Here is a 27,025-nt window from a genome sequence, read left to right on the forward strand (position 1 = left end):
AACTAATTTATGTTCGTAACCTTACATTTCTTTAACTCATAAAAAGTTAAACCAAGTTTACACGGAGTAGATTTGATGAGGTTTGGGGCCCCTACAGTGAATTTCACTGATTTTTTTTAAAAACAATAATAAAAATCTCCATCGTGTGGAGCCTGTAAAATGTACAGGTAAAAAATACATCTAAGGTTTTACAGGCTTAAAAGAACACTAGGGAATATTTGGTATTTGCCCTCCCCAAAATGTACATAGTGCCGTTTCTGCAGTGCTGAGCCTGAAGTAGCAACCACTGAGGCCCTCTTCTCCCTTTTACAGTTGAAGCATAACAGTGACTTTGAAGATGTAATTTTAAAAGTAAAAATACTATCTAGTGTTCCTTTAAATCAGATTTTCAATTTAATTTCTGTACATTCATAAGTTCTTCAACTCATTAATTCACCATTTAGCTGAACTGACTTGACATACTGTAAATAAATAGAGATAACAAGAAATTATTCAAATTAAATCCCAATATTGTTACGTTGAGGGAACAAATGATTAAACAGAGTGCTTTTATTACATTGAGGTAACTTTTTACCTCAGGAAATTGTGTGAGGTGGTGGTGAGTGACCATTGTAAAGAATCCTGTTCACTCTAGTGCTCTGTGTAGGTCACACAATAACACCTAGCATTGTCGCTAAATGAAAGCTACTTGTAAAACCTGAGGGCAACTCCCCATCTAACATTGCCTTCTTTACAGACTAGTTTCATAACATACGCAGAATTATAAAGGGAATTGACAGCCAACTGAGATTGTTTTTTTTGCGGTAGTAAAGAGATCTTAGTTAGCATTATAGAGGATTATAGAGAATATTTTTTATTTACTACACAAACTGACTTATGAGTTTTAAATGTAATGTTGATGATAGTAAAATAGTTGCAAATTCATGGTAAAATAAATAAATATATTTTATTTATAATTAAAATAATTACCTCCTTTATAATGGCCCATCGTGGGGTGGGATATATGTTAGGACACAAGGGAAATAAGTTATTGAAGTCGATGTGTTGAAAGTAGAAAAACCTGGGGAAATGTGAGGACCTGAGCAGCTTTGACAAAGACCCATTTGTGATGTCTGGTCAAATGGCAGTTTTTTGGGATGTTTGTGGTATGCAGTGGTCAGTACCGACCAAGACTGATCAAATGGGGAACTGACACATGGGTCTTGGGTGCCTAAAGGCTTACTGATGTGTGGGGGAAGTGAAGGCTAGCCTCAGCACCAGACCTCACTGATGCTGCTGTGGCAGAACGCCATTAAATCCTCACAGCAATGTACACATTATCTGTTGTAAAGGCCTTCTCATTGAAGTTTAGACTTTTACTGCAGCAAACAGGAGGCAGACTCCCTATAAAGACTCCATTTCAGAAAGTGCACAGAGAGAGGCTGTCTACAAACCTTTGGCCATATACTAATCTTCTAGTCATTACAGCTACATTGGTAGGTTCATGCAGTTTGCTGTTTTGATCGAATAACCCCCTCCATTCCTCTCCATCGCTCACCATTTGTGAGAAACAGCACTGTATTTTCAAGATTTCTAAAGTCCCCTGTAGTTTAGATAAAATCCAAAAATAAGTGTATCTTTTCAGTACAAAAGAAAAACACTTTATTACATTCCTTAAAGCATATTATTGTACAACAATGTAACACACTGAGAGATTGAAGTCAGTTATGAGGTTCTAACATTTTGTTATAAACATGTCCAGGAGAGGAAGAAGGAAAAAAATATATATATTTGGTATTTCTATTGTGCTTAGGCTATTTTTTTTTTTTTTTTTTTAAAAAAGAGACCATGAACCAAACAGGACACAGGATAGTGGAGAGTCACTGAAAATGGAACAAAAAAAAAAAAAAAAACCAAAGAAAACAACTCAGAATGGCTACAGTCCGACGAATGTAATACACGTAAAAACAATGTACATCAGAGAACAAAACCCAACTTTCGTTTTTATTTGTTTTATTTTTTCGTTTCGCTTATATCCTGACGATATATAACTCAGGCTCAAAGCTCCTGTAGTAGAACATCAGAAGAAAAGAGGAAAAGGTCTTTGACACTTTGTGATTGACATTCACAAAAATATATACTGTATATATATAGCTACAGGACACAGTGATCAAGGATACGGGTCTCCTATTCGGTGCAAAGTGTGGTGTGCGTGTAGGTGTGTGTGTGTGTGTGTAGTGTGTGGTCGGCAGAGTGAGGACACTGGTGAGACAGAGACCAGCTATCTCCCTGAGTGACACATTTAAAAGATGCATGTTTCTGTAAAAAATAGACGGAAAACCTGTTTCTATTTGTGTTACAAAACAACACCGACAAAAAAATAAATCTCATTGAACCATACAAAACAGAGCACACACACACACAGGTTCGTCTGCTCGTGCTGTACACTTTGAAGAAAGCGAGCGTCTGAGAATGATAAGACGGCATGCAAGAGACCTCGGTAGATAAAACACCAATAAAAGACCTGCTGGTGACATCACTTCTCCGTCAAAACCTCAAGGCTGGAGTAAACTGCCAGAAAAGGTCGTGGTCATTAACCCGTGGCCACACTGTGCTTATTCCGATCCCAGGCCTTACTCATCTGTGGCCACAACATCATTCTCTAGTATCTGGGCCTTGTTAAGTCATGTCCACGCATTAAGGACTTAGCCGCAAAGCCGTAAAGCAAGCCGTGGCCAACACTTCGTTTTCTAGCTCTCGTACCTTAAGCCGTGACCATGAATTTTTTATCCCATTAACACGCCTTACCTAGTCATGGCCACAGTTTAAGAATTTGGATGCCAGGCCGTGCTAAGTTGAGGCCACAACATAGTTATCATGGCCAGGACATGGCGGGGATTTGTACACACATCAAATTTTTGTTTTTTTCTCACGTCACACAACAGAGTTCAAGAAATAACAAGCTACTGTTTCAAAAGTAGTACCATGTAAATACTACACTAAGCCCTGACTCAGGGGGGTAGCTGAGAACTCTGTCGACCCTTTTATTTTTGTGTCATGCCGAAGGTGTTCAAGCAGGAAGTGGAGCACAGAGTGAAGTGGGCCACAGAAACAGGGAAAAAAAAGGAGTGAAGAGCCACAATTTACAAAATAATACAAAGAACTGCACCATTTCCTATTGCGGCCTCAATAAGACCCGCGTCGTGTGCTTGTTTGTGTGTGTGTGTGTGTGAGACATTGAGAGTCCATTTCGTCGTGTTTATGTATCACCTCTTCATGTTCATTTCTCTCTTATGCTTTAAAGCATTGTCCATTTCCACCCCTTGAAAGCTTTTAAGTTCATCACAGAGGGTCCAGCACCAACAGGGCTCCCTGGTTTCGCCATGGGTTCTCTATAAACGCTGTCCTTTCCGTGTCCTCCTGAGGGTCGTCCAGCTCAGCTCATGTTCAGAGTCCAAAGAAAAGCCGGTCGACTGACTCTCCTTTTGCATGTTCACTGCTGGTTTGCTCTCTCCACTCTTAGTTCATTCGTCCCATGATCCGCTGAAAGCTGAGCTTTTAACAAAGTCAAACTGCTAGCAAGTCCTTTCAAACCTCTGCTAACCATTGTCTGCTTTCCCTGCTCTCTCTCTCTCTCTCTACTATATATATATTTTTATTCATTTATATACATTCCTATTTAAAATAACCATCTATAAGTGTACGTATAAATTAAAAAAGGAAAATAAACGTCTTTTTCTCGACTTTCCTTTAAGTGGCATTCAACGAGGGCTGGGGACATGGGACTGAGGTTTCTCATTGCATTTCAAATAATAATAAAAATCAAAACCAAAACGAAAAAGAAGAACAAAAAAGAGCAGCACCAAACACTGTCTACAACAAGTGCCTGAGCAAACGAGAGCGTGTGATGTAAGTGCTATGAAGTCTTCTGCGCTGAACGTCCCACAACGTCATTACTTTCTATCGCTAGTATTTAGAGAACTGTAAAACAAAACAAAACAAAAAAAGAAACGAAACAGTACTTAATTGGTATTGCACATTAGGAAGTGGGTCCTGACCCGGGGCTCGGAGCACCCCTCCCCCGTCTCATATTTTGGTGTTTTCCCTGCTTTAATAAATCTGGAGGACATTTCACAAAGCGGAACATAGGATTAAAAATTAATAACAAAGGAATGCTCCAGTGTTGTTTAAGACTAATCTCTACATGCCACATTTAAACTGTGCAATGCAATAATAAGGACATGAGAAGAGAAATCTCTTTGACCTGCTTGTGTCTCACAGCTATACGTTATGAGTGTGTATCCGTGTGTACAGACACTGGTTTCAGCACCAAACTGAGACATCCTCCCGCTTTGGAAAGTTACCTCTCAGATCCGAGTAATCACCCGCTGCTCAAGAATCAGGGAAAACACGGATATGTTCAGGACAGAGATGCTGCATGATCAGGGTCTAGAGCCACTACATTACAAACTACACCAGCGTCTTTAAACGACTGGTCGGAGCAGAAATGTCTTTATGGAGGGTTTTTGTTTTGCTTTTTGAACCCTGGAGGTTGGTCCCTTCACGCTGCTCTATATCTGGGCACTAGTCGGTTTTTAATGGATTGTCATTTGTAACTAACACGGGTCATCATTCATCGGAAAAACAAACAAACAAGAAAATAAAATAATAAAAAAATAAAACGCCTGTTGGCAAACCAAAGTGCAGTACGTACATTCTGTCACATCAAGGTTAAGTGCTGTTGTTGGGGCGTACATACATTCATAATTTGTCCGAGGGCGAGTGTGGAGAGGAGGGTTGGGGGGTGAGACACTTGTTCTGTTCCAGTTCCAGACACAGCTGAGCCAGCTTTTAAATCAGCCTTGTGTTTTACGTAGAACTAACCCCTCCCTTTCAGAATCACGTAGACTATCTGTCATATCACTGTCATAACTTACACATAAACAGGGCTGCACGATTTGGGCAAAATACTACATGGTTATTCCATTAAAATGACACTGTTAAAGACTTGAATAAAGCCTTCAAACTTATTCATTCATTCACTCATTATCTGTAACTCTTATCCAGTTCAGGGTCGTGGTGGGTCTGTAGCCTACCTGGAATCATTGGGCGCAAGGCAGGAATACACCCTGGAGGGGGCGCCAGTCCTTCACATGGTAACACACACACACACACACACACACACACACATTCACGGACACTATTGAGTCGCCAATCCACCTACCAACGTGTGTTTTTGGACTGTGGGAGGAAACCGGAGCACCCGGAGGAAACCCACGCAGACACAGAGAGAACACACCACACTCCTCACAGACAGTCACCCGGAGGAAACCCACGCAGACACAGAGAGAACACACCACACTCCTCACAGACAGTCACCTGGAGGAAACCCACGCAGACACAGAGAGAACACACCACACTCCTCACAGACAGTCACCCGGAGGAAACCCACGCAGACACAGAGAGAACACACCACACTCCTCACAGACAGTCACCCGGAGGAAACCCACGCAGACACAGGGAGAACACACCACACTCCTCACAGACAGTCACCCGGAGGAAACCCACGCAGACACAGAGAGAACACACCACACTCCTCACAGACAGTCACCCAGAGGAAACTCACACAGACACAGGGAGAACACACCACACTCCTCACAGACAGTCACCCGGAGCGGGAATCGAACCCACAACCTCCAGGTCCCTGGAGCTGTGTGACTGCGACACTACCAGCTGCGTCACCGTGTCGCCCCCCTTCGAACTTCTAAAAACTAATAATATAATAATTATAACGTTTACCTGTAAATTAGCATCTCTCCCTCATTCTTATACTGAAGTTATCTGTTTTTTTATTTATATATATTGCACTAAAACTTGCAACTTCACACTGCGGGTATGAGCTAACTCTTCACAAATGTGCAGCAGTTGAGATACAACTACACAATTAAGTAATAACATGACTGGCTTTGGTTAGGGACTCGGTTTCCAGGTACGGAATTGAGTTCATATAATTTCTGTGGCTGTTAATATCTGAATAAGACGCTACACATTCTACACAGAATACTTAGCCTCACGCTGAACAGGTAAGAGTTAAAGTTAGAGAAAAGCTAAACTCTGAAGGTTAGAGTGATATTAAGACCCTTTAAGAAGCAGTGCTCATCGACTGGGCCCTGGAACAGAACAAATATCTACAGACGATGTGTCCCTGAGGCCAGAGACAGTGTTTACACGTCTAAAAAGATATTTGCAAAAGGAACAGACCATTTGTCTTGGAAAAGTGCCTCTCCACTGATTATCTATGCATTTCTTGAGATGTTTTTGAGAGTGTGCTGCTTGTTAGTTGGTGGGAGATGTGTGTAGGGAGGTGTAATGCTGTCTTGGCCCCCGTCATGGTGTGTGAGGTGCTCTTGTACACAAGCATGACTGAAATACGGTGTTGGATTGTCTGTGGGCTGCTGGTCAGGTTCCTATGTCTTTACAAAACGTTTTTTTTTTTGAGTAAAAAAAAGCTTTACACCTCAAGCCTCCGCTATCTCCCTATTTCTTCATACTCTCACCACTCTCTGTATCAATTAATCAGGTTCCCTCCCCTTCTCTCCCTCACTAGCTCCCCCTAACTGTGAGTGGAGTCAGGGAAGTTGATTTCACTGCCAAACACTTCCCTGTAGAGTGGAGGGAAACTGTAGGCAGTCTCGGGGTGAACCAGACGGAAAAACTCCAGTTTGTCAATGTGGAGATTGCAGATGGACTTCATCTGTGGCAGCTTAGACACCATCTATGAAAGTGAGGGATGAAAGGATCAGCATTCAAACAGCCTGCGTTATCATACTGTAGCAGCCATAAAAAACCTTCCTGATCATCAATAACTAACAAACAGGAAGTCCTTTAACGTGGCTGTTAATATAAGAGTGATAATAAAACTCTGGAGTGGACTAATTACTATTAATTCTGTTAATCTGCCTTTGCTCTGTTTCATTAAAGATACTCGACTATTATATTTGCACAGCAGGGGGAGCTATAAACCGTAAAACAAAAGTAAAGACTTTGTATAGAGCACTTTTCAATAGATCTGTTTAAATCCAGGACCAAATGCTTTTGTTTGCTTAATGAATTATCACTGTATTTACTGTCTGCTTCTTTACCACATCAGTTTTTACAGGACCTGACCATTCAACAGCCCCTTATTTCCCACATGTCTAAAACCTGCTTAGGAGAGATCTGGAGTTATAAGCAGGTCAAAAGAGGAAAGAGGATCAATAGATGATGCTGAGACCCTGTATTATTTCAGAAACAGAATCAAGTAGAAGAGAATAATAATGAGCATAATCCGAGCCAGGAGATCAACAGAATCTTGTGTCATCAGAGACTTGGGCTCAATGTGTAGTGCGGTAATCAGCCTCAGAGCCATGACACTAATCAACACGTAGATAACGAGTCTTTCCTGGAGAGTACAGTCCCCTCCAAACTTTTCTAACACTGTTGATCTACAGATACATGCTCCACAGATAAATTCACATGCTGTGTCCAAAATGGCTCCCTATTCACTAAGTGTGCACTAATATAGGGAACTGAATTCAGTAGGGTAGTGGGGTTTTAACCAAACAATGCAGTGCATTATGGGTATACCAACTAGTGTCAGCTAGTGACCACTGGAAAATGTCCACTATGTTTTCAGACACTACTACAAACCAGTGGAACCTCAGTATAGTGCACTATGTAGTGAACAGGGCACATTTTCAGACCCAGTAAAAGAGTGAACACTCTGGTTATGACGGTCATCTGGTCCATCTCACCTTGTCCAGTTTTTCTGGGCTGGCTCCGGACATGTGCAGACTGTGCTGCAAGGCCAGATAAACCTTCTCCTGAAGCTTCTGCACCTGCTGACCCTCTGATAACCACGGGCGATCTGAAATCATTTACAGAAATAGATACATGCTGAATACAATTTCATAATGCAGAACGTTTTAATATTATATATGAGAGAGAGAGAGAGAGAGAGAGAGAGAGAGAGAGAAAGAGAGAGAGAGAGTGAAAGAGAGAGAGAGAGAGAGAGAGAGAGAAAGAGACAGAGAGAGGGAGAAAGTGAAAGAGGGAGAAAGTGAAAGAGGGAGAGAGTGAAAGAGAGAGAGAGTAAAAGAGAGGGAGACAGAGAGTGAGTGAGTGAAAGAGAGAGTGAAAGAGAGAGAGAGAGAAAGAGAGAGAGAGTGAGAGAGAGTGAAAGAGAGACAGAGAGTGAGAGAGTGAAAGAGAGAGAGAGTGAGAGAGAAAGAGAGAGAGAGTGAGAGTGAAAGAGACAGTAAAAGAGAGAGAGACAGAGAGTGAGACAGAGAGTGAGAGTGAGTGAGAGAGAGTAAAAGAGAGACAGAGAGTGAGAGGGTGAAAGAGAGAGAGAGAGAGAGAGAAAGAGAGAGAGAGTGAGAGAGAGAGAGTGAAAGAGAGTAAACAAGAGAGACAGAGTGAGAGAGAGAGAGTAAAAGAGAGAGACAGAGAGTGAGAGAGAGAGACAGAGAGAGAGAGTAAAAGAGAAAGAAAGAGAAAGAGAGTACTGTTGCAGTTCTTATTGAAACGTACCGGGTGATAGCAAGATGGCAGCAGTGAACAGAGCTATCTCTTCCTCACTTAGCTGCAAGCGACAAAGGCTCTTGGCCAGCTCAAAGACAGCATTCACCAGGTCATCACAGCCTACACAAACACATTTAAGACCAAGACATAACAATCTAACAAGGGCCATAATATACAGTATATACAGTCACGCCTTCACGTTCCAGTTACAGTGGAATGATCACTTCTTGGAAGGAAGATTCCTTACGTTAAGATTTTAATCAGCTTTCACTACACTTTACAGCAGAGATGAGGATTAAAAAAGATAAAGTAGGATTTAAAGCTGATTAGTTCATCATTAACACTGGAGTTTTATGCAAGACATCAAAGTAAACCCTCAGTATCAAAATCTGTCCCAAAATCGATAACTTTACAGAAAGAGGAAAAGGGCATTCTTAAATTGAGACCTAATTTAAGGCAATTTTTCATGAAATGTCCACAAAGTAAAGGGCTGCGACTGCTTTAAAAAGGACTGGGATTTCAAAAATGGCGTTACCCAGTTTTAATACAATACCAAAGACATGGTTCTCGTGGGAGATGGCAGACACTCACCTAGTGCTTTAAAGAGCTGAGGGCTGGCGAATTTGCCATCGAAAAACATTGTGTTGTTTGTGGGGTTGTAGGCGCGACACATGCGGATCAGCAGCACCTCCAAACACCCTACACCAGGAGATATTTAGAGAGAGCAACAAATATAGTGGGGGGACAGTGGGGGAGAGAGAGAGAGAGAAAGAAAGAGAGAGAGAGAGAGAGAGAGAGAGACAGAGAGAAAACGAGACAGACAGAAAGATGGAGGAAGGGGAATAATATATGTTCCACCATGCAAAAAAAAAAAAACGTGGAAATAAAGAAAATATAAAATTTCAAAAAAGAATATAAAAAAATCAGTGAATAAATGAAAAACAAACCAAGGGGCAATTTGTCCAGTTTCAGCATTAAAAATGTGTTTAGAAAAATATTCAAATATTTCCAAATCAAGACGTTAAACGATATCGTAGATAGTTTTTATTATTCAAACGGTTAACACAGAGAACAAAAATAGATAGAAAGTTGGAGACAAAAAGGACAAGAGCGGACAAACATTAGCAAACAAACCTTCAATGTTCAATACAGTGAAACATGGGGAGGACACAAACTGTTCATATGAATCTAGTCGTACAGAGTTTTCCTACGAAAAAAAAAGTATTTTAAAATGTTTAATTTAATATATCATTGTTTTTTGTGGGGGACAGCAGCAAGAAACATATCATACATCATTCAGGACTAGAGCAGTAGCACATTACAGCTATATTTATTATAATAGCTTCATAAATGAAGTATGTAAATGTATCTGAAGTTTGATACACTGTTCTGACGACTTTAAACAGTTAAAAATAATGTAAAATTGTTGTGTCAATCTCTTTAAAACTTTTAAAAAGTTGATTTAACTCTCAGAAAACCAACCGTTGGAGCTCGTGTCCGGTTTCCAAAAAGTGCAACGTCAAAGTGGCAACTCAATCTGAGCGACATGCTATTATTAATTCCTAATCTGACAACATTAATCTCAGGTGTGTAATCGGGTCGACGTACTGTGTAATCTGTGTGTGTATTTAATCTGCGCTGACCTGCTTTGAGGAGGATAATCTGGTCGTTCTGGCAGAGGTCCATGAAGCCGCCGATGCGCTTGGCGAACTCCACCACGTACTGGATGGCGTTGGTGATGTGGAGGGCGCACTGTTGCCACATCCACTCAGCGGACTGCACGCAAACATCAGTGTGTTAATCAGACAATCAATGGAGGATGTGCACTCCAAAACATCAGGCAAACACATCCATAATCAGATCAATCTGTCATTACCGAGTATAACACGTGTCTAGTGATCCAGACCAATGAAACTAATCAATAAATGAATAATTAGTATACGCTCACAAGCTAGCATCAACAATCGATTAGATTCCCATTCTATCTGCCCCTGTTTGTCTTCCTTTACACACTCATACACCTCTTTTTTAAAATCCTGAGTGACACCATTATAAAATGACATATAATACGTTTATTCCTCTGTAGTGTGTTGTCCTAGAAACAACAAATCATATTCCACATTTGTTTTGGCCTAGATATTAATCTAGAAACAAGAAATCTTTTGCAAATCACCAAAAAAGAGAGAAAACTATGTTTGATTCAGTCCTAGAACCACAAGGGTTTGAACGTTGATTTAAAATGAATAAGGCATTAAAACAGCTCAAGGTAATATTAAGGTATTTCAGTCTTTCCCGTGTCTGACTAATCATCACGTGTTATTGTTGTTACATGTGATTAATTGCTGCTTGTGTAACTACGGTGTGTACCTTTATTTGGAAGGAGCGGGTCTCCTCGGGCGTGTAGAGATTCCAGGTGAGTCGTTTCAGCTCCTCGGTGCCGTACTGACACGTCTCCACATGAGACTTCATCACGTTCTGCGTGATCCGCTCTACGCACGAAACAACAAACAGATGAATCCGTTAATAAAATTCTCAATGCACCAATTATAAAAGACCCTAGACGTTGAGCATGAAATGTGTCGGGTTTGGACGTCACTTCTCAAATGTGTGTCAGCTTGAGTCGAGTTTTCACTGTCCGCCCACGTTTAATCTGGCGTGAGTCAGCTACTCGTGTTGCTGATGGAATTTAGCACGGAGGGTCACACTTGTGGAAAAATGGGTGCAGGAAATAATCCAGTGAATTGATTCAGTGCAGAAAGCTGCCGTAACAATGAAGGAGAGGTTAAGACCAGTACATTAAAGAAAGATCAACTCTGATATGTGGTTTAACTTTAAACAACTTTAACTTCATTCCAGATGTGCCCTAAAAGAATCGTTTTGCCTTCTGCTGAGATGCCTTTTTTTTTGGACAGCGTTAATATAGAGTCTGTGGCAATTTAACTGCTGCTCTCACAGACATTTCAGGTTCTTCCAGCTGTTTCAGGTCAGATTCAGATAGAACTGTGGGGATCAATTTCATTTCAGCCTCCTAGCTTCATGACTTGGTCAGTTCAGGTTGGTCTCAGCGTACATTTGGGCTGGGTCAGTACATTTACAGACTAAAAACTTGGTGTTGTGGAGAGGGTGAGTTGCTCTGAGACCGACTGCGAGGAAACTCTTACAGTTAGAGCCTCAGGGGTCCCTTAGTAAGGATTACTATCTGTGCAGATTATATAAAGTCCTACAACTTCAAGTACTTTGCACTGGGTGTGGTTTAACTCATCTGGATTTCCTCAAAACTCATCGGATGTGCCAAAAAATATGAGAACGTTGTTTCCCATTGGAATATAAAGTGCATTTCATTGATAACTTGGGCATGTCAGTTCAGCATGTTGTTTGGTGTTCTATTTATCACTTTCGCTGGTGATTCCAACCTAGAGAGAGTTCTCAACTGGCAAATATCTGATCATCTTCCACCAGTGGAAGTTCGGTGAGGCAGAGTAACATTAAACTCTGTGTTTATTTAAGGATAACAACAGTCTTTCAGCCTTTCCACTGGAAAGACACAATTCTCTCTTAGTTTCATGTGTTAAACTAGATCTTGGAAAACAGATATAATTCACAGAAAATCACAAATGCATGACATAAATTGTGGTGTAGAATAAATGAACTACATTACAGAACTCAGATACAGACTGCTGTATTTACAAGAGAGCTGCTACGACTACAACAGACCCACAGGAAACAAAATTGCACGCTTTGAAGAACACAAGGATCACGTGGCTATGCATATCTTCAGAGAAAAATCTTGAATAACATTTGAGCATTGCATCTGCAGCTGAGATTAGAGTATGAAATGCCATCTACTCTTTTGATACATGATATAAAAAGGAAGTGAAAGCTGGCACTGCTGTGATTAGACAAAGCAAGAAGGAACTGCAGAAGACATGTTATAACTGCTTATAGAAATAAACGCACTGGTATAAGACTCACCGATATCGAGGAGGGAGCAGTCGTCTGGTAGGTCTCCCAACAGTGTGTGTGCGAGGAGGTTGGGTTCAGGCAGCAGCTGATACTCGTGCTTTACTCGTCCTGCTTCAGTGATGTCCAGGATGCTGGGTTCGGGTGAGCTCTGAGTCGACGATCCACCGCTGCCCGCGCTCCCGGACACGCTCCCCACTCCAGTGTCTAGCAGCTCCAGGCCGCAGTATTCGCCCGCCTCACCAGGAGTAAGCGGCAGGTCAAAGAGCAGGCCGTCCGGCAGCGTGGCGATGTCATCCAAATCACTGAGCGCAGCGCTGGAGCATCCGCTGCTGTATGAGCGGCTGTGACCACTGTCCTCGGCTCCATCCTCATGCTCCCGGGTTAAACCCCCGCTCAGGCCGGTCAGGCAGTCCTGAGAAAGCTGCTGGTGCCTCTGTACTTCTGCGTACAGGCTGTCCCGCTGCTTCTTAGACATGCGACCAAACTTCACAGCTGCAAGAAGGATACAGAGTGAGTGTAAAATCATTTGAGCCGTTTATTCAGGCTACGTGAAGCACCCTGGCTTTTATTTCACTCAGACATTTACTTACTAATGTGTAGCAAACTGCTCAACCACGGGGGACCATTCAGTGCCTCACATAATGGCACTGCATGTCTTTATATACTAGGTGTCTCTTATAATTCTCTTGTCCTTTAAAATAACAGGACTCATAATGGAAATGAAAGTAAGTTTGAAATTAGGTGTGTGAGCAACAACACACTGCATAACAATCTAAACCACACTAGTGTGTCCTCTGTGTAAACAATCTCTAAATTTGGGAGAGTACATGTGTATGTGTAAACAATGCCCTGCCAAATGCCAGGTGGCATGGAGAGAAAGAGAGAGAGAGAGAGAGAGAGAGAGAGAGACATAGAGAGACAGAGAGAGAGAGACACAGAGAGAGAGAGAGAGAGACACAGAGAGAGAGACAGAGAGAGAAAGAGAGAGAGAGACAGAGAGAGACAGAGAGAGAGAAAGGGAGAGAGAGACAGAGACAGAGAGCAAATACCAAAACTGTGTTGAATCTTATCAAAATCCTGGTTATTTTCCATTTATAACCAGTAGCCAATCGTAATCTCATATTGAGGGCCTCCAGTAAATAGGATGCAAAATATTACATCATAAAAAAGACGCTAAATTCTTGCTTTAAATCAATCACTCATCCCAACATTGTTCATAGAGCTCATACATAATGAAAAGTGCATCTCTGTAAAACAATGACCCACTCTGGTCATTCAGAAAGACACTGTTAGAAGTGCTCAGTTCTCCAGGTCACTGTAATGTTGAGCAGTAGTAAGTCAGGGTCAAAAATACAAACCGGAGGACTGCATGATCTGCTACTAACTAGCCTGTAGAATTCGACAGTAGCTAAAAGAGTTGACAGTACAAAAGAGCAGCTACATATGTGGTACATCTCTGGGCATGTCATGGACTGTGTGTTATAACGAAACCCTATAAGAGTAAACATACACCATCACAAAAACATTTCAGTGCCACATTTCACCTTAGGGTAACTCTTCTTAAGTTTCAACACGACACAAGGTGCCTACTCGTTCTTTGTGTTACTCTTTTGCCTGGTTTACATTTCTGAGTGCTCTGTGTAGACCAGGGTTTGACGAACCTGATCCTGGGCCCTGATTTAGAAATGATTCATACGATCTGATTTGATCTGAAAAGAATCATAAGTGAAGATTCACTTTTACGTAGTGATTTACAAAATGTACATTTAATTTTAAACTATAAATGGCAGTGTGTAATTTGTATACATTTAAAACCCAATGATTTGTTTGTAAATGTTGAGAACAGAAGAAGAAAAATAAAAAGAGTACATTTTGCATGTTTGAGAAGGGTTATCCTAATGGGTGGGTGGGGGGTGGTGTTTGGGGGGGGGGTGTGAGGGGGCTCACTGTCAGGATCGAGGGGCGGATTGAGGAAGGCGGACGCATTCGCTAAAACACGGGTTCTTTTAATTAAACAGCGGCAACAAGACAAACAGAGATGAACCTAGACATATTAAGCTAAACAACAAGACAGAGAACTGGAATATAACGAAAAGGAGAATAACACTAAACGACAGGACCTCACGGAGAACACGACAAAACAAACGAGAAAGGAGAAACTGTGGAGACAGACGGACAGACTTGAAAACACGACTGACTAAACATGACAAACGAGAATGTGAATCAAAATGTACGACAAACAGGACGTGACACAATAGGGCTTAAATACAGAGACAAACGAGACACACCTGGACAGATAACGAGGACGGGTAACACATGACACGGACGAGGAGGCGGAACAAAGGCGGAGACTCGAACATAAACAAAACGGAGCCATGTGCAAATAAAGCACATGGCGGGGACAACAAACTGACAGGACGAAGGCGTGACAGATGCCCCCCCCAAGAACGCGCAACTCCTGGGCGCGTACTCCTAAACCCCCCAGGAGCTGGCACAGGAGAGGGCACGGAAAACAAGACAGGACAACAAACCAACGGGTGACAGGACTCAGGACAGGACGGGAACAGACACAGGAGCTGGGGACACGACAGGACCGAATATACTAGACGGGACATGGGACATGACAGGAGACTGACAAAGGGGGGCCACAAGAGACGAGAACGGACTGGACAGGACAGGAGTGGACACATGGGAATTGACGGGAGACTGGACTGGAGACAAGACAGGGGACTGAACGTGGGACGGATACGGAGACTGGACACATTTGGGGACAGAAGACTGGACATGAACAGGGGACTGGAATGGAGACGGGACTGATGACAGGACCGGGGGTTGAAACATAGACTGGACAGGGCTGACAGGGAACTGGACAGGACTCACAGGAAACTGGACTGGACTAGGTAGGGGAACAGGGACCAAGACATTCAGGGGGACAGACACAAACACAGTGACAGGGACCGGGACAGACACAAAGGCAGAAACGGGTACAGGGACAAGGACAGAGACGGGAACCAGGACAGGGACAGACAATGGAACCAAAGTAACAGGGGGGTGCCCAGGACTGGCTAATGTCTGTGTGGCAGTCTGAGGAACCAGCCTGGGCACAGTTCTGGGGATCGGCCCTGAAGTCCTTCGGGCCGACCTACGGACATGGACAGGGGAGGCCGTAGCCACAGTCACGGGGACAGGAGCGGCCGTAGCCACAGTCACGGGTACAGGAGAGGCCGTAGCCACAGTCACGGGTACAGGAGAGGCCGTAGCCACAGTCACGGGTACAGGAGAGGCCGTAGCCACAGTCACGGGTACAGGAGAGGCCGTAGCCACAGTCACGGGGACAGGAGAGGCCGTAGCCACAGTCACGGGGACAGGAGAGGCCGTAGCCACAGTCACGGGGACAGGAGCGGCGGGAGCCGCCATAGTCACGGGGACAGGAGCGGTGGGAGCCGCCATAGTCACGGGGACAGGAGCGGCGGGAGCCGCCATAGTCACGGGGACAGGAGCGGCGGGTACCGCCATCACAGACACTGGAGCGGCGGGTGCCGCCATCACGGGGACTGGAGCGGCGGGTGCCGCCATCACGGGGACTGGAGCGGCGGGTGCCGCCATAGTCACGGGGACAGGAGCGGCGGGAGCCGCCATAGTCACGGGGACAGGAGCGGCGGGAGCCGCCATAGTCACGGGGACAGGAGCGGCGGGAGCCGCCATAGTCACGGGGACAGGAGCGGCGGGAGCCGCCATAGTCACGGGGACAGGAGCGGCGGGAGCCGCCATAGTCACGGGGACAGGAGCGGCGGGAGCCGCCATAGTCACGGGGACAGGAGCGGCGGGTGCCGCCGTCACGGACACTGGAGCGGCGGGTGCCGCCGTCACGGACACTGGAGCGGCGGGTGCCGCCATCACGGACACTGGAGCGGCGGGTGCCGCCATCACGGACACTGGAGCGGCGGGTGCCGCCATCACGGACACTGGAGCGGCGGGTGCCGCCATCACGGACACTGGAGCGGCGGGTGCCGCCATCACCGAGACAGGAGCGGCGGGTGCCGCCATCACGGACACTGGAGCGGCGGGTGCCGCCATCACTGAGACAGGAGAACCTGCAACGTCCTCCTCGGAGGCAGGGGAACCTGCAGCGACGTCGTCCTCGGAGGCAGGGGAGCCTGCAGCGACGTCGTCCTCGGAGGCAGGGGAGCCTGCAGCGACGTCGTCCTCGGAGGCAGGGGAGCCTGCAGCGACGTCGTCCTCGGAGGCAGGGGAGCCTGCAGCGACGTCGTCCTCGGAGGCGGGGGAGCCTGCAGCGACGTCGTCCTCGGAGGCAGGGGAGCCTGCAGCGACGTCGTCCTCGGAGGCAGGGGAGCCTGCAGCGACGTCGTCCTCGGAGGCAGGGGAGCCTGCAACGACGTCGTCCTCGGAGGCAGGGGAGCCTGCAACGACGTCGTCCTCGGAGGCAGGGGAACCTGCAGCGACGTCCATGAAGACTGAAGAACGTGCGACGACGTCCACGGAGGCAGATGAATCTGCGACGTCGTCCACGAAGACTGGAGAGGCGCGTGTCGCGCTCACGAAGATAGGCGCGGCTGGAGGTGCCGCGCTCTCGAGGACAGGCGCAGCTGGAGGCGCCGCGTTAACTAAGACAGGCGCGGCAGGAGGCGCCGCGTTAACGAAGACAGGCGCGGCAGGAGGCGCCGCGTTAACGAAGACAGGCGCGGCAGGAGGAGCCGCGTTAACGAAGACAGGCGCGGCAGGAGGAGCCGCGTTAACGAAGACAGGCGCGGCAGGAGGAGCCGCGCTCTCGAGGACAGGAGTTCGTGCTGCTCGCCGGGCTCGCGCTGGAGCTGTAAAGGGTTTAGGGGGTTTCACAGGCGCACCCATCAGATCACCTCGAGGTGCGCCCCTGTTAGCCTCAGACCTCGGAGTTACGGAGGTGAGGCTAACAGCCCCTACCCTTAACGCCCCCCCAAAAATTTCCCCGGACCTGAGGGGGTAATCCTCCAGCGAGGGGGGAACTCCAGCACGCTTCTTCCGCCGGCTCCTACGACTCGCGCTGGAGCAATCACTCGACTCATGAATTGACTCATGAATCGATTCCTCCCGAAGGCGTTGAGCCACTGTGGCATGCATTTGTCGGAGCCGGCTATTCCACATCGCAGCCCTGTCGAACATAGAGTCTGTGCTAGCTGCGTCCTGGTGGTCGTACATTCTGTCAGGATCGAGGGGCGGATTGAGGAAGGCGGACGCATTCGCTAAAACACGGGTTCTTTTAATTAAACAGCGGCAACAAGACAAACAGAGATGAACCTAGACATATTAAGCTAAACAACAAGACAGAGAACTGGAATATAACGAAAAGGAGAATAACACTAAACGACAGGACCTCACGGAGAACACGACAAAACAAACGAGAAAGGAGAAACTGTGGAGACAGACGGACAGACTTGAAAACACGACTGACTAAACATGACAAACGAGAATGTGAATCAAAATGTACGACAAACAGGACGTGACACAATAGGGCTTAAATACAGAGACAAACGAGACACACCTGGACAGATAACGAGGACGGGTAACACATGACACGGACGAGGAGGCGGAACAAAGGCGGAGACTCGAACATAAACAAAACGGAGCCATGTGCAAATAAAGCACATGGCGGGGACAACAAACTGACAGGACGAAGGCGTGACACTCACTGGTTTGCTGAAAAACAAATTGCCACCCAAAGAATACTTAAAACGAATCTAAAGTCTAGGCTCACACCACACGCCTACTGATCTATATTATATTGGCTGTGCCTTGTCGTGTGTCATTTGACACATAAATAACTGCCGAGCGCTGTGGTTTCACACTCTGACCTAGACCCAGCGTGTGTGATGTTTTGAAGCGCGTGTGATGTTTCTGTGCTGTGGTGTGGTGTGGACTCGCAATTTCTTTTCATTCTCTGTGGTTTTCATGTCTGCCAGTGTGTGAGGGGTATTTATTTATTTATATATTTATCTGAGACTATAACTCACCATCTCGACTCATTCCCAGGGCCAAGCACTTCTGCAAGCGGCAGTGCTGGCAGCGGTTGCGGTTTGTGCGGTCGATCAGGCAGTTCCTCTGTCGAGAGCACGAGTACATTGCGTTGTTTTGCTGGCTGCGGCGAAAAAATCCCTGCAAAAAGATGCAAAACTTCAGTCGTCTTGTTCCCGTGATTCTGTAACCACCGTAAGGCTGTGCATGCATGACAACAGCATGACATACAGACAACATGTGTCATGTGGCTGTTGTAACACTTCTTCCAATTTCGCAGTAACGTTTAGACATGAGAAAGACTATTTCTATTGGGTCCTTATTACTAGAAGGAATTCACACAATGTAAAGGCCAAATGGCAGCTTCAGTTACTGATGTGATACCTTTTCATATGACAGCTATTAAAACTGGCAAATCAAAATGGCATTCAACACAATACCCCATGGCTAAGCAGAAAACACAAAATAAAAACACAACTCAATTTAGTAAAAATAAAATGAAAGGAAATGGTAAGAATGAATAATTTATTCAGCACTGCATCCATTATGAAGTCTCTTAGTAATCTCTATATATTCAACAGTGTTTTTACCCAAAATAATTACATACAACCATGGAAAATGCAGCTCAGGCTTTCCCAGTCAGTGCATAAAACCTGTCTTAGCACCCACCGCTAATTAACTACCAAATACATTTAGTAACATGGGCGACACAGTTCCTGGACTTTACCAGCTTTACTTGTAAAACACCTCTGTTCTGTTCCTGTCACAAACTGAAGGACTGCACTTTGAAAAGTGGAAAATGACTTGCCTCGGGGGAGGCAAAAGCACAAGATTAGACGGATATGGTTTCTACCTTGCAGCCTTCGCAGGTGATGACACCATAGTGGATCCCAGAGGACTTGTCCCCACAGATCTTACAGGGAATCACCTCTATTTGAGCTGTGAATAAACAAGAGAGACAGAGGAACATTAGAATTGAACTCGCACAGAAACGACAGTTAAGTAAGGTTTTAGTTAGCTATTTTATGTTGCTGCCCGAGCCATGTAGGTTGTACTGAATGGACTAATTTAATGGCTTCTCCCTAATGGGTCTTTTGAGTAGCATGAAGTACACATTTAGCCATCTCTCTTCAAAGAGCCATTACGCCTAAAACAACCCTCTAGATGTGAGAGGTTGAGTAATGAAAAAGAGAAGCAGGAACCTATTATGTACTCTCCTCTGAGGGAGGATGACAACATATTTCAGACAAAGGTTCACTGGCGTTAGCGTTACCCGTCCAGACACAACAAAAACCTGCAGAACACAAATGCTGCATTCTAGGGCACCCTTTTCCGAGAACAACCCAATGAAGAAACGTAAATGGGATTAAAAAAAGAATGAGGCAGCAAATGTCAGGTTCTTAGCTTAATAACAACAGGAATTCTTAAAATTACAATTCTGCTAAGAAGTGTGTATATAGCTTAGCTAATGCCCCATAGGCGAATAACCCTACGGCCTGTCTAACACCCTCCCCCCGCAACGGAGAAGTGCCATATCTCTGTAACCCCTCACTGGCCCCCAGGAGAAGGGCTGAAATGACTGTTAGATAACCAGCAGGAGAGTGCGAAGTCTGCTCAGAAATGAGGAACACAACACGAGGCTTTGTCTTCCTTTGTTGTAGTAACAGCTTTTGTTGAGTTGGGCTGAACGAATGAAATAATGATATAATAAACAATAATAATCACATTCTGTATGCACCCTATATCTAAAAGGCATTAGATTTAACAGGTAGAATATGGTGTACTGGACACGAGGCACATGAGGCACACAGTGCATTATTTGGATTCATTTGCTTTGAAAAGGCATTAAAAAAACTGGGAATTAGAGCGACAATTACTTTGCTTTTCCGAAGGAAAAAAATGAGGCATTAATGAGGCTAGTAATTTAGCGCTCTTAGGGGCCTGGTTAATAATGCTTGGTCATGATTACCTAATAGCCCACTTCTGTTGCATTTCATGTGGTGCGCAGAATGAAAACACCACAATGTAGATTTTAAAAAATAATTCAATAACTCGTCCTCCATTTTGTATTCCCTGGCTGTGAGAGACAGAAAAAAAAACAGAGACTGAGCCTGTGTACACAAGCAGTGGAAAAATCTGTAAAGCACCACGCCTCCCCCTACCTCCCCCCACACCCCCCACCCTTGTTAGAGTTATATAACTGCTGTCTGACTGCATGCCTCACACGCAGCCATTCAGCGGGCTTGGGCTTGTGACGCAGCAGGTCCCGCCCACCGCCTGCTCCTTCGCTCTCATTGGCTGATGCACAGGGAGCGAGCGTGTGATTGCGTGAACAAGCTGTCGCTCAGGCGCTATTGGATGTCAGCCCATGTGCACCCACTGCCCTACTGACACACTTTCCCCATTGAAGAAGTGGGAGGTGTGTGGGAGGCAGGCGAGCGAGCAATATTAGAATAGGCCTATCTTTTTTTTTTATCTCTTAAGGTGGAACTCGTCTCTATTCGCACAGAGCGAATGTGTGACACTGTGGGTGCGCTTTAAGAGAGAGAAAATGGAGACGTTTTTAACACAAGGGCTAATGACTCGAGCATCCTCAACGCCACCAAAGCAGACACATTTCATTTCTGTATATAAAAGGGTGATATGGCATGAATATTAAAGCACATACACGAAGACACTTTTACAGAATGATCACAATGGTTTCCAGGTGTAATACACCACTCAAAATCATTAATAACAATGAAAACAATGCTGAATCTTATTTAACAGTTGACATATCTTTTTAATGTTTACCATCCAGGACCTTAATAAGTTACAACACACACTGTCCATCTCTATTTGTAGAAAGCTATCTGATCTCCGCAGGCTCAAACGCAGATGGTCTTTTAGTTCTCTATTTCTGAACTCCTACTGCAACGTTACACAAACCAGAGAGGAATTAAAAAAAGCTGCACTTCTTCTACTTCTACAAGTACAGGAAGTCGTGTCTATAAAATAGCAACGTATACACCCTGCTAAGGTTTCACATCAACATAAAAGAGCAATAACCTATTCTTCTACACAAATCCCATCAGTTCTTATGAGCACGCAGCTATTAAATCACAGAGCCTTCATGAATATAAACATGAGGAAAGGAAAGGCCTATAAAATGAGGTTAAATATATGACATTTATGACCTATTACATGGCAACAGCCATAAAAAACAACCCTCAAAGAAAAAACCCGATATAACTGTGACACCTAATATAGTAAGATTACCACAATATACAGCACAGATGGTCTGACCTACCCATGTAACACAATAGGACAAAGTGGGCCTATAACCCAATACTTCCACACTACCAAGAGGGGAAGGATCTAGTGTATGTTGTTTTGGAGGTGTGCTTGCCCTGGAGACTACACACACATATTCGGGTACAGTGTGCAACCCTGGTGTCCTATCAGTACCTCACCTGGGATAACTCTGATGGCAGACGTGCTGTAAAATCAGCTTTAATTACTGCCATAAAACATGAGGTAACACGTTCCTTTGAATCTGCATCTTCTTTGGTTATGAAAAGTAACGCAAACCCTAAAACAGGAGCAAGGTGGCCTCCCCGTTCACTCTCGTGTTCATTAAGGTTTAACCGAGGCCCTTAAAACTTGCCCTAAATGTATAGATATAAAAGTCCACCTTTTTCTGTGAGAAAAAGCTGTTATATCGGTATTCAGCTTTGTTCTTGAAGTTGGGAAAGCTTGAAGATTAGCGCACACTATGTAGGTCAATGGAAAGATCAATGGCAGGCAAGGCACCAATCATATCGTTTATTGAACTCACAGCCTCAATGTTAGAGCAGAGTGTGAGTGTGTGTGTGTGTAATGGGTCTGCAGCGAGCTTTAGAGTGCAGGTGCAGCTGTGGTCAGGTGTGTACAGTTATCTCAGAGAGTCAAGCGGTCAGTGTGTCAATGAGGCCTGGTCACTGTGCCAAGGGGCAGGGGTGAAACTGTGTACTTATCTCATACCTTTAGAACTCTGCGATACTGTGACAAGAAGTAAATATACAGAGTATGAACGGTACACTAATAAAGAGTGTGAATATTTGTTTATATATCCTAATTCTAAATGGCTCTTAAGGGGAACACGTTCTGATTTTACATTCATTTTTCCACTTGTGTGTGTCGTGTGAGGTGTACATTCAACACGTAGCTGAGTCACACACATTAACCATGCGAGAATTCGATCAAGTGAAGTTTAACAGATTGAATCTGAGCATGTAACACTTGGATAAAACATAAGCTGTCTTGTTATTTATTAATCTAATGCCATACACTGTAGTAACTCTTTAATCACCTAATTTACACTTTCCTGAGCTTCAGCCTTTGATATAAAACACTAAGCTGACACTGACTGAGTTCTATTTTGTGTTTCCATTTCTTCTCATGTAAACATTTACTGACAACGGCAGCAATACAGTGCAATATCTCTTCTCATATTGGTTAATGATTAGCACTGTGCATCTACAGAGATTTGTTTTTCCCTCAAAGTGGATCACTGTTATTCTCCTGTTTGTGATGTGCCAATTTATATCTGGTCCCAACATAATTAAATGTACATTCCCCTTTGCCCCATCACAACAATAAAACAAAGGAAAACAATGGCTGTTTCATGAGGAAGATGAGATAAAGTTTCACACAAACTTTGAGATATCTTTTTTTTAATAAAGGAAACAGAACCAAACAAGTTCTCCTCTTTATGAAAACTTTAAATCTCAAACGTTGGGGCCAGTTTATCAGGACAGAACCCAACATGATAAAGGACAAAGGCCATCCTCGGAATATCAATAAGGAAACGGATCCAGATTTAAATTCATGACCCTGAAGGATAAAAGGTCCCTCATAAGAATAACCATTATGTCGTACTGTATTCAAATTATATCCTGCAATTTGTATTATGTATTGTGTACCTGCCAAACCAGAGCTCTACTAAAAATGGACCTGTGTGGAAAACAAAGAAAGGGTGATTTAAGTATCTTATCCGCCCCACAAACTGGAACCTTCCTAAGTTCTCACCTTCCGAAGCCACTTTTCAACAATATATTGATGCTTCTTTCCTGATTGTTGTAGCTTTTGAGGGCAGTGAACAATACTTCTGCTGTGTCCACTGTCATCAGGTACATGCTGTTCTAAGTGGGCTGAAGGGTAATTCCATAAAACTGTCCAAAAATGTCTGTAAAAAAGGATATTATCTTTGCATTGGAAGCTAAATAGTACCTAGAGAAAAGCGCAGGTAAGGACAATGAGTTCTAAGCTATTTTATAAGACAGGTCAAACAAAACCAACCCCATAGTCTTTTGTGTCATAAACCATATGTGGGCAATTGACTAGCTCTGTAAATGAGGCTGTAAAACTGAGCACATTCATATTTACACAGAGAGAGGCAAAGATCTTTCTTTATGCACAAATACAGTGTGTAGTGTGGAGGCTTAGGTAAAAATAGACTAAATACTCACTGCACTGCATAATCTATACACTATATACTGTATATGTAACTAAGTTAAAGCAGTGCTGTGACATAACTGGTGCTTGATTACCTGTAATTGGAGTCAGTTTACAGCAGACACAGTTAAAGTGTAACGTTATATATGCACTACGCCCTAAAATGGATGCAGATATTTCATGAAAGTTGGCTATAACGTGTGTGCGTATGTGTGTGTGTGTCTACATATACATATATTTATTTTTTCCTTTCTCATGTAAAGAAGGACCTCTTAAACCTATTTTTTTACATATGTTGGCAAAGATTTGGGCACCCTGGTAAATTAAAATATCATGTTTTTTTTAAGTGATAGTAAGCACACATTATATTTAAACACACATTATAATAAAAAAAAAATGACGTGACAAGAGGTGACCAGACATTTTCATACAACTGAAGCCAAAAAAAAAATATTCAGAGGTGTAACGTTCATTACACAAAGGCTTAAACTACATAAAAACCCAATCCCCGGATTGGGGTGGCTTTCTTTACCTGACAAAATGTCGTTGACATTTAAAAACAAACGGACGGATAAAAGTCACCGAGGCTCTCGAGCGCGCCTGAGGCGAAGGCGCTGCAGCGCGAGAGGCTCAAACCGCATGGAGCTGCACGACACTGAACAGGCCCCGCCCACAACTGACTGAGACCCCGCCCCTCTCTCCCGCTCTAGCTTTTTCCTTCGTTCTCTCCCGCTCGCTCCCTCCCCTCTCCTCTGCTTGGCTCTCCCCCCGCTGACAGATCTAGGTCAGTAGAACAGACTCACACAGCCGGCCATGCTGTTATCGGCAAACAACAACACGCAGTCCAACACGAGAGAGAAAGAGAGAGAGAGAGAGAGACTCACCGAAGTGCTGAACGACCATTTCACCACCACAGAGAGGAGAAACACTGAATGAATCTCATTCAGATTTTGTACCCTGCAGTTTCTATTCCTTCAGTATTATTTTTGGAAGTTAGACATATCACTGGCTCGTCTACATTTACACATGCAGTCTATTATTAATTGCGCCTATCGTTTACACCACCAGCTGCACTCCCCCATTACATAATACCCTTATAACACCCCAGTTGCGCCACTGCTGTTCCCCGACCTGTCACATTCTGTAAACAGTAGCGATAGGTCGTTATCCCTGGTACATTGCAAAACGCATTACTGCCATTCTGGTGGAATATTTGCAGCATATGAAACACATTTATTCGCGCCTAAATCGCCATTAAACCAGCACAGACGACAGGGTGCAGGGAAAAGTGTTAAAGTTCAGCTCGTTTGCTGAAACGACGGTTAGGATTAAGCTCGGTGTGGCGCACTTCGAAAAGCTGGAGCTCTGTGAAGAGCAGAGCCGCGGCGTGCGCTCTGAGCATGCGCAGTGCACGTGAGAAACACAAAATAACGAATAAACCGTCAAGGGCTTGCCGACCGCCCCGTTTAAACTGCAAAAAACGACCATTTAAGCCCACATTTCAACCATAAAACCGATTTGCCTGTGTTTAAAGTATGTTTGGGAAAAGCTGCAGCAGAGAGGACACAGACTTACCTCTCATGGTTTCGTGTTTATTCGCTGTTTTCAGATGTCCTCAATATGCGGCGAGTTAACGTTCAAATGAACTAAGTCGCTAGCTTATCGCCGCTAGCTAAAAATAATCTTTCCACGCCAAAGGGGAGCATTATCGGAAATTTAAAAATAATAAAGAAACCGAAAACAATAGGAGAGAAATCCTGAAAGTTGTCTGGGTTCTCCCTTGAGGCTCTGTCTGGTACACGGCGCTGTTTAAAATCGCTTTCCCCTTCTCGGAGCGGTGGGTTTGTTAAAGCTGAGCGCTAATGTTGCTATTCAGTGCAGACTCTCTGGTAGCACTGCCTCTCTCTCGGTCTACCCTGCTAACCTACTTTCTGGCGCATGGACTCTCACATGATCTCAGCCTCTACACGCACACACGCACACACACACACACTCCTCACGGGGACGCGCATCCTGCCGCCTCTTAAGGTGGAACTGCCAAGTCAGCGTTAGGGCATCAACGCTGGTTATATCACAACATATGAAACTCAGGAACGTTTTGGAGGGGCATAATGCATATTACAGGAAAGGTTCAGTCGACGTTGACCAACTGGGGTATAAATATTGGAATTAAATTCTGTTCCTTCTTTCACCCTTCAACAATGAAATCAATTGCAGTGTTTTGACTGGGCGTCTCAAATCTAGGAGAATATTGACAGGCAGATCTAAGCATGCAGTTTAGGAGGTATTCCAGAAAGAAAATCTATAGAGTTGATAACCCCAGCCTGTCTTTGGAAGCTCATTAAAAGGCATAGTATGTCTGATATAATGTGCCCCTTTAATATACTGTTGTTTTAAAATGATACCTTCTGACGTTTTTAAACAAAACTATGTAAATATCCTGCCACAAAAATAGCTCCCTGAAAAGCTCACTCTCTTCTTGTCATCTCGGAAAACGTGTTGATTTAAGACTTGGAAACGAAGAGCCATTAATAACCACATATTCTTTCTTGTGTATTTGTGTGGTTTAGTGTGTTTGTTATTCATGATCAAAATCCAAGATGGCTGTGATGGCGAGGAAACAGCAGAGAATGCATGTGGGTAGGCTTGATGATGCAATTCACTGGCAGGGGTCTGTTATGAAACAGAGAGAAGGAAGATTACAGTAAGTAGGTTACTGGAGCAGCGCTGGAGTACACAATGTGACTCTCTCTCTCTCTCTCTCTCTCTCTCTCCCTCTCTCTAATTCAGCGTATTTTTTCACTCTGTTTGTCATCCTCTACCCATGCATTTTCCCCTGTCTCTCTCCATTTCTTCTGTCTCTATATCCATTTTTCTCTTGTTTTGTTTTCTTACTCACTCCACTCTATTCCTTCCCAGTTCATCGTTTTTATTTTTTTTTTCTTAGTGTCCTTTTTTTGGGTACCACTTTAAAATAAGACTACACTTATGAAAATTTATAAATAATTTAAACACGGTTATTACATGGTTATTAATT

The 27,025-nt window shown here is 44.1% G+C and overlaps 1 protein-coding gene across 2 annotated transcripts; it reads right to left on the bottom strand.

Annotated features, from left to right (window-relative positions):
• Positions 1-5,491: 5,491 nt before the first annotated feature.
• On the bottom strand, positions 5,492-25,891 carry LOC136678722 (nuclear receptor ROR-beta-like). Of its 2 annotated transcripts, XM_066656834.1 has the most exons (10): positions 25,564-25,891; positions 19,367-19,452; positions 18,513-18,654; positions 12,514-12,996; positions 10,909-11,030; positions 10,185-10,317; positions 9,133-9,240; positions 8,551-8,661; positions 7,773-7,885; positions 5,492-6,754 (listed from the first exon to the last, which is right to left on the bottom strand). In XM_066656834.1, the coding sequence occupies exons 1-10, from the start codon at positions 25,568-25,570 to the stop codon at positions 6,593-6,595; spliced, it is 1,467 nt and encodes a 488-aa protein (XP_066512931.1). In that variant the 5' UTR covers positions 25,571-25,891; the 3' UTR covers positions 5,492-6,592. The 2 variants fall into 2 exon arrangements, with proteins under 2 accessions (XP_066512931.1, XP_066512930.1); XM_066656833.1 differs by lacking the exon at positions 25,564-25,891 and having other exon boundaries at positions 19,367-19,483.
• Between the last annotated feature and the right edge of the window lie 1,134 nt (positions 25,892-27,025).

This window comes from Hoplias malabaricus, chromosome Y (assembly GCF_029633855.1).
Source record: "Hoplias malabaricus isolate fHopMal1 chromosome Y, fHopMal1.hap1, whole genome shotgun sequence".
Lineage (NCBI taxonomy): Eukaryota > Metazoa > Chordata > Actinopteri > Characiformes > Erythrinidae > Hoplias > Hoplias malabaricus.

Coding starts and splice junctions, on each gene's coding strand:
- LOC136678722 (XM_066656833.1), bottom strand. CDS start 19,483: ATGTTCCTCTGTCTCTCTTGTTTATTCACAGCTCAAATAGAGGTGATT. Junction 11,031..12,513: donor CTGCTCCCTCCTCGATATCG/GTGAGTCTTATA, acceptor TTTCGTGCGTAG/AGCGGATCACGCAGAACGTG. Junction 7,886..8,550: donor TGCCATCTTGCTATCACCCG/GTACGTTTCAAT, acceptor AAATGATTTCAG/ATCGCCCGTGGTTATCAGAG.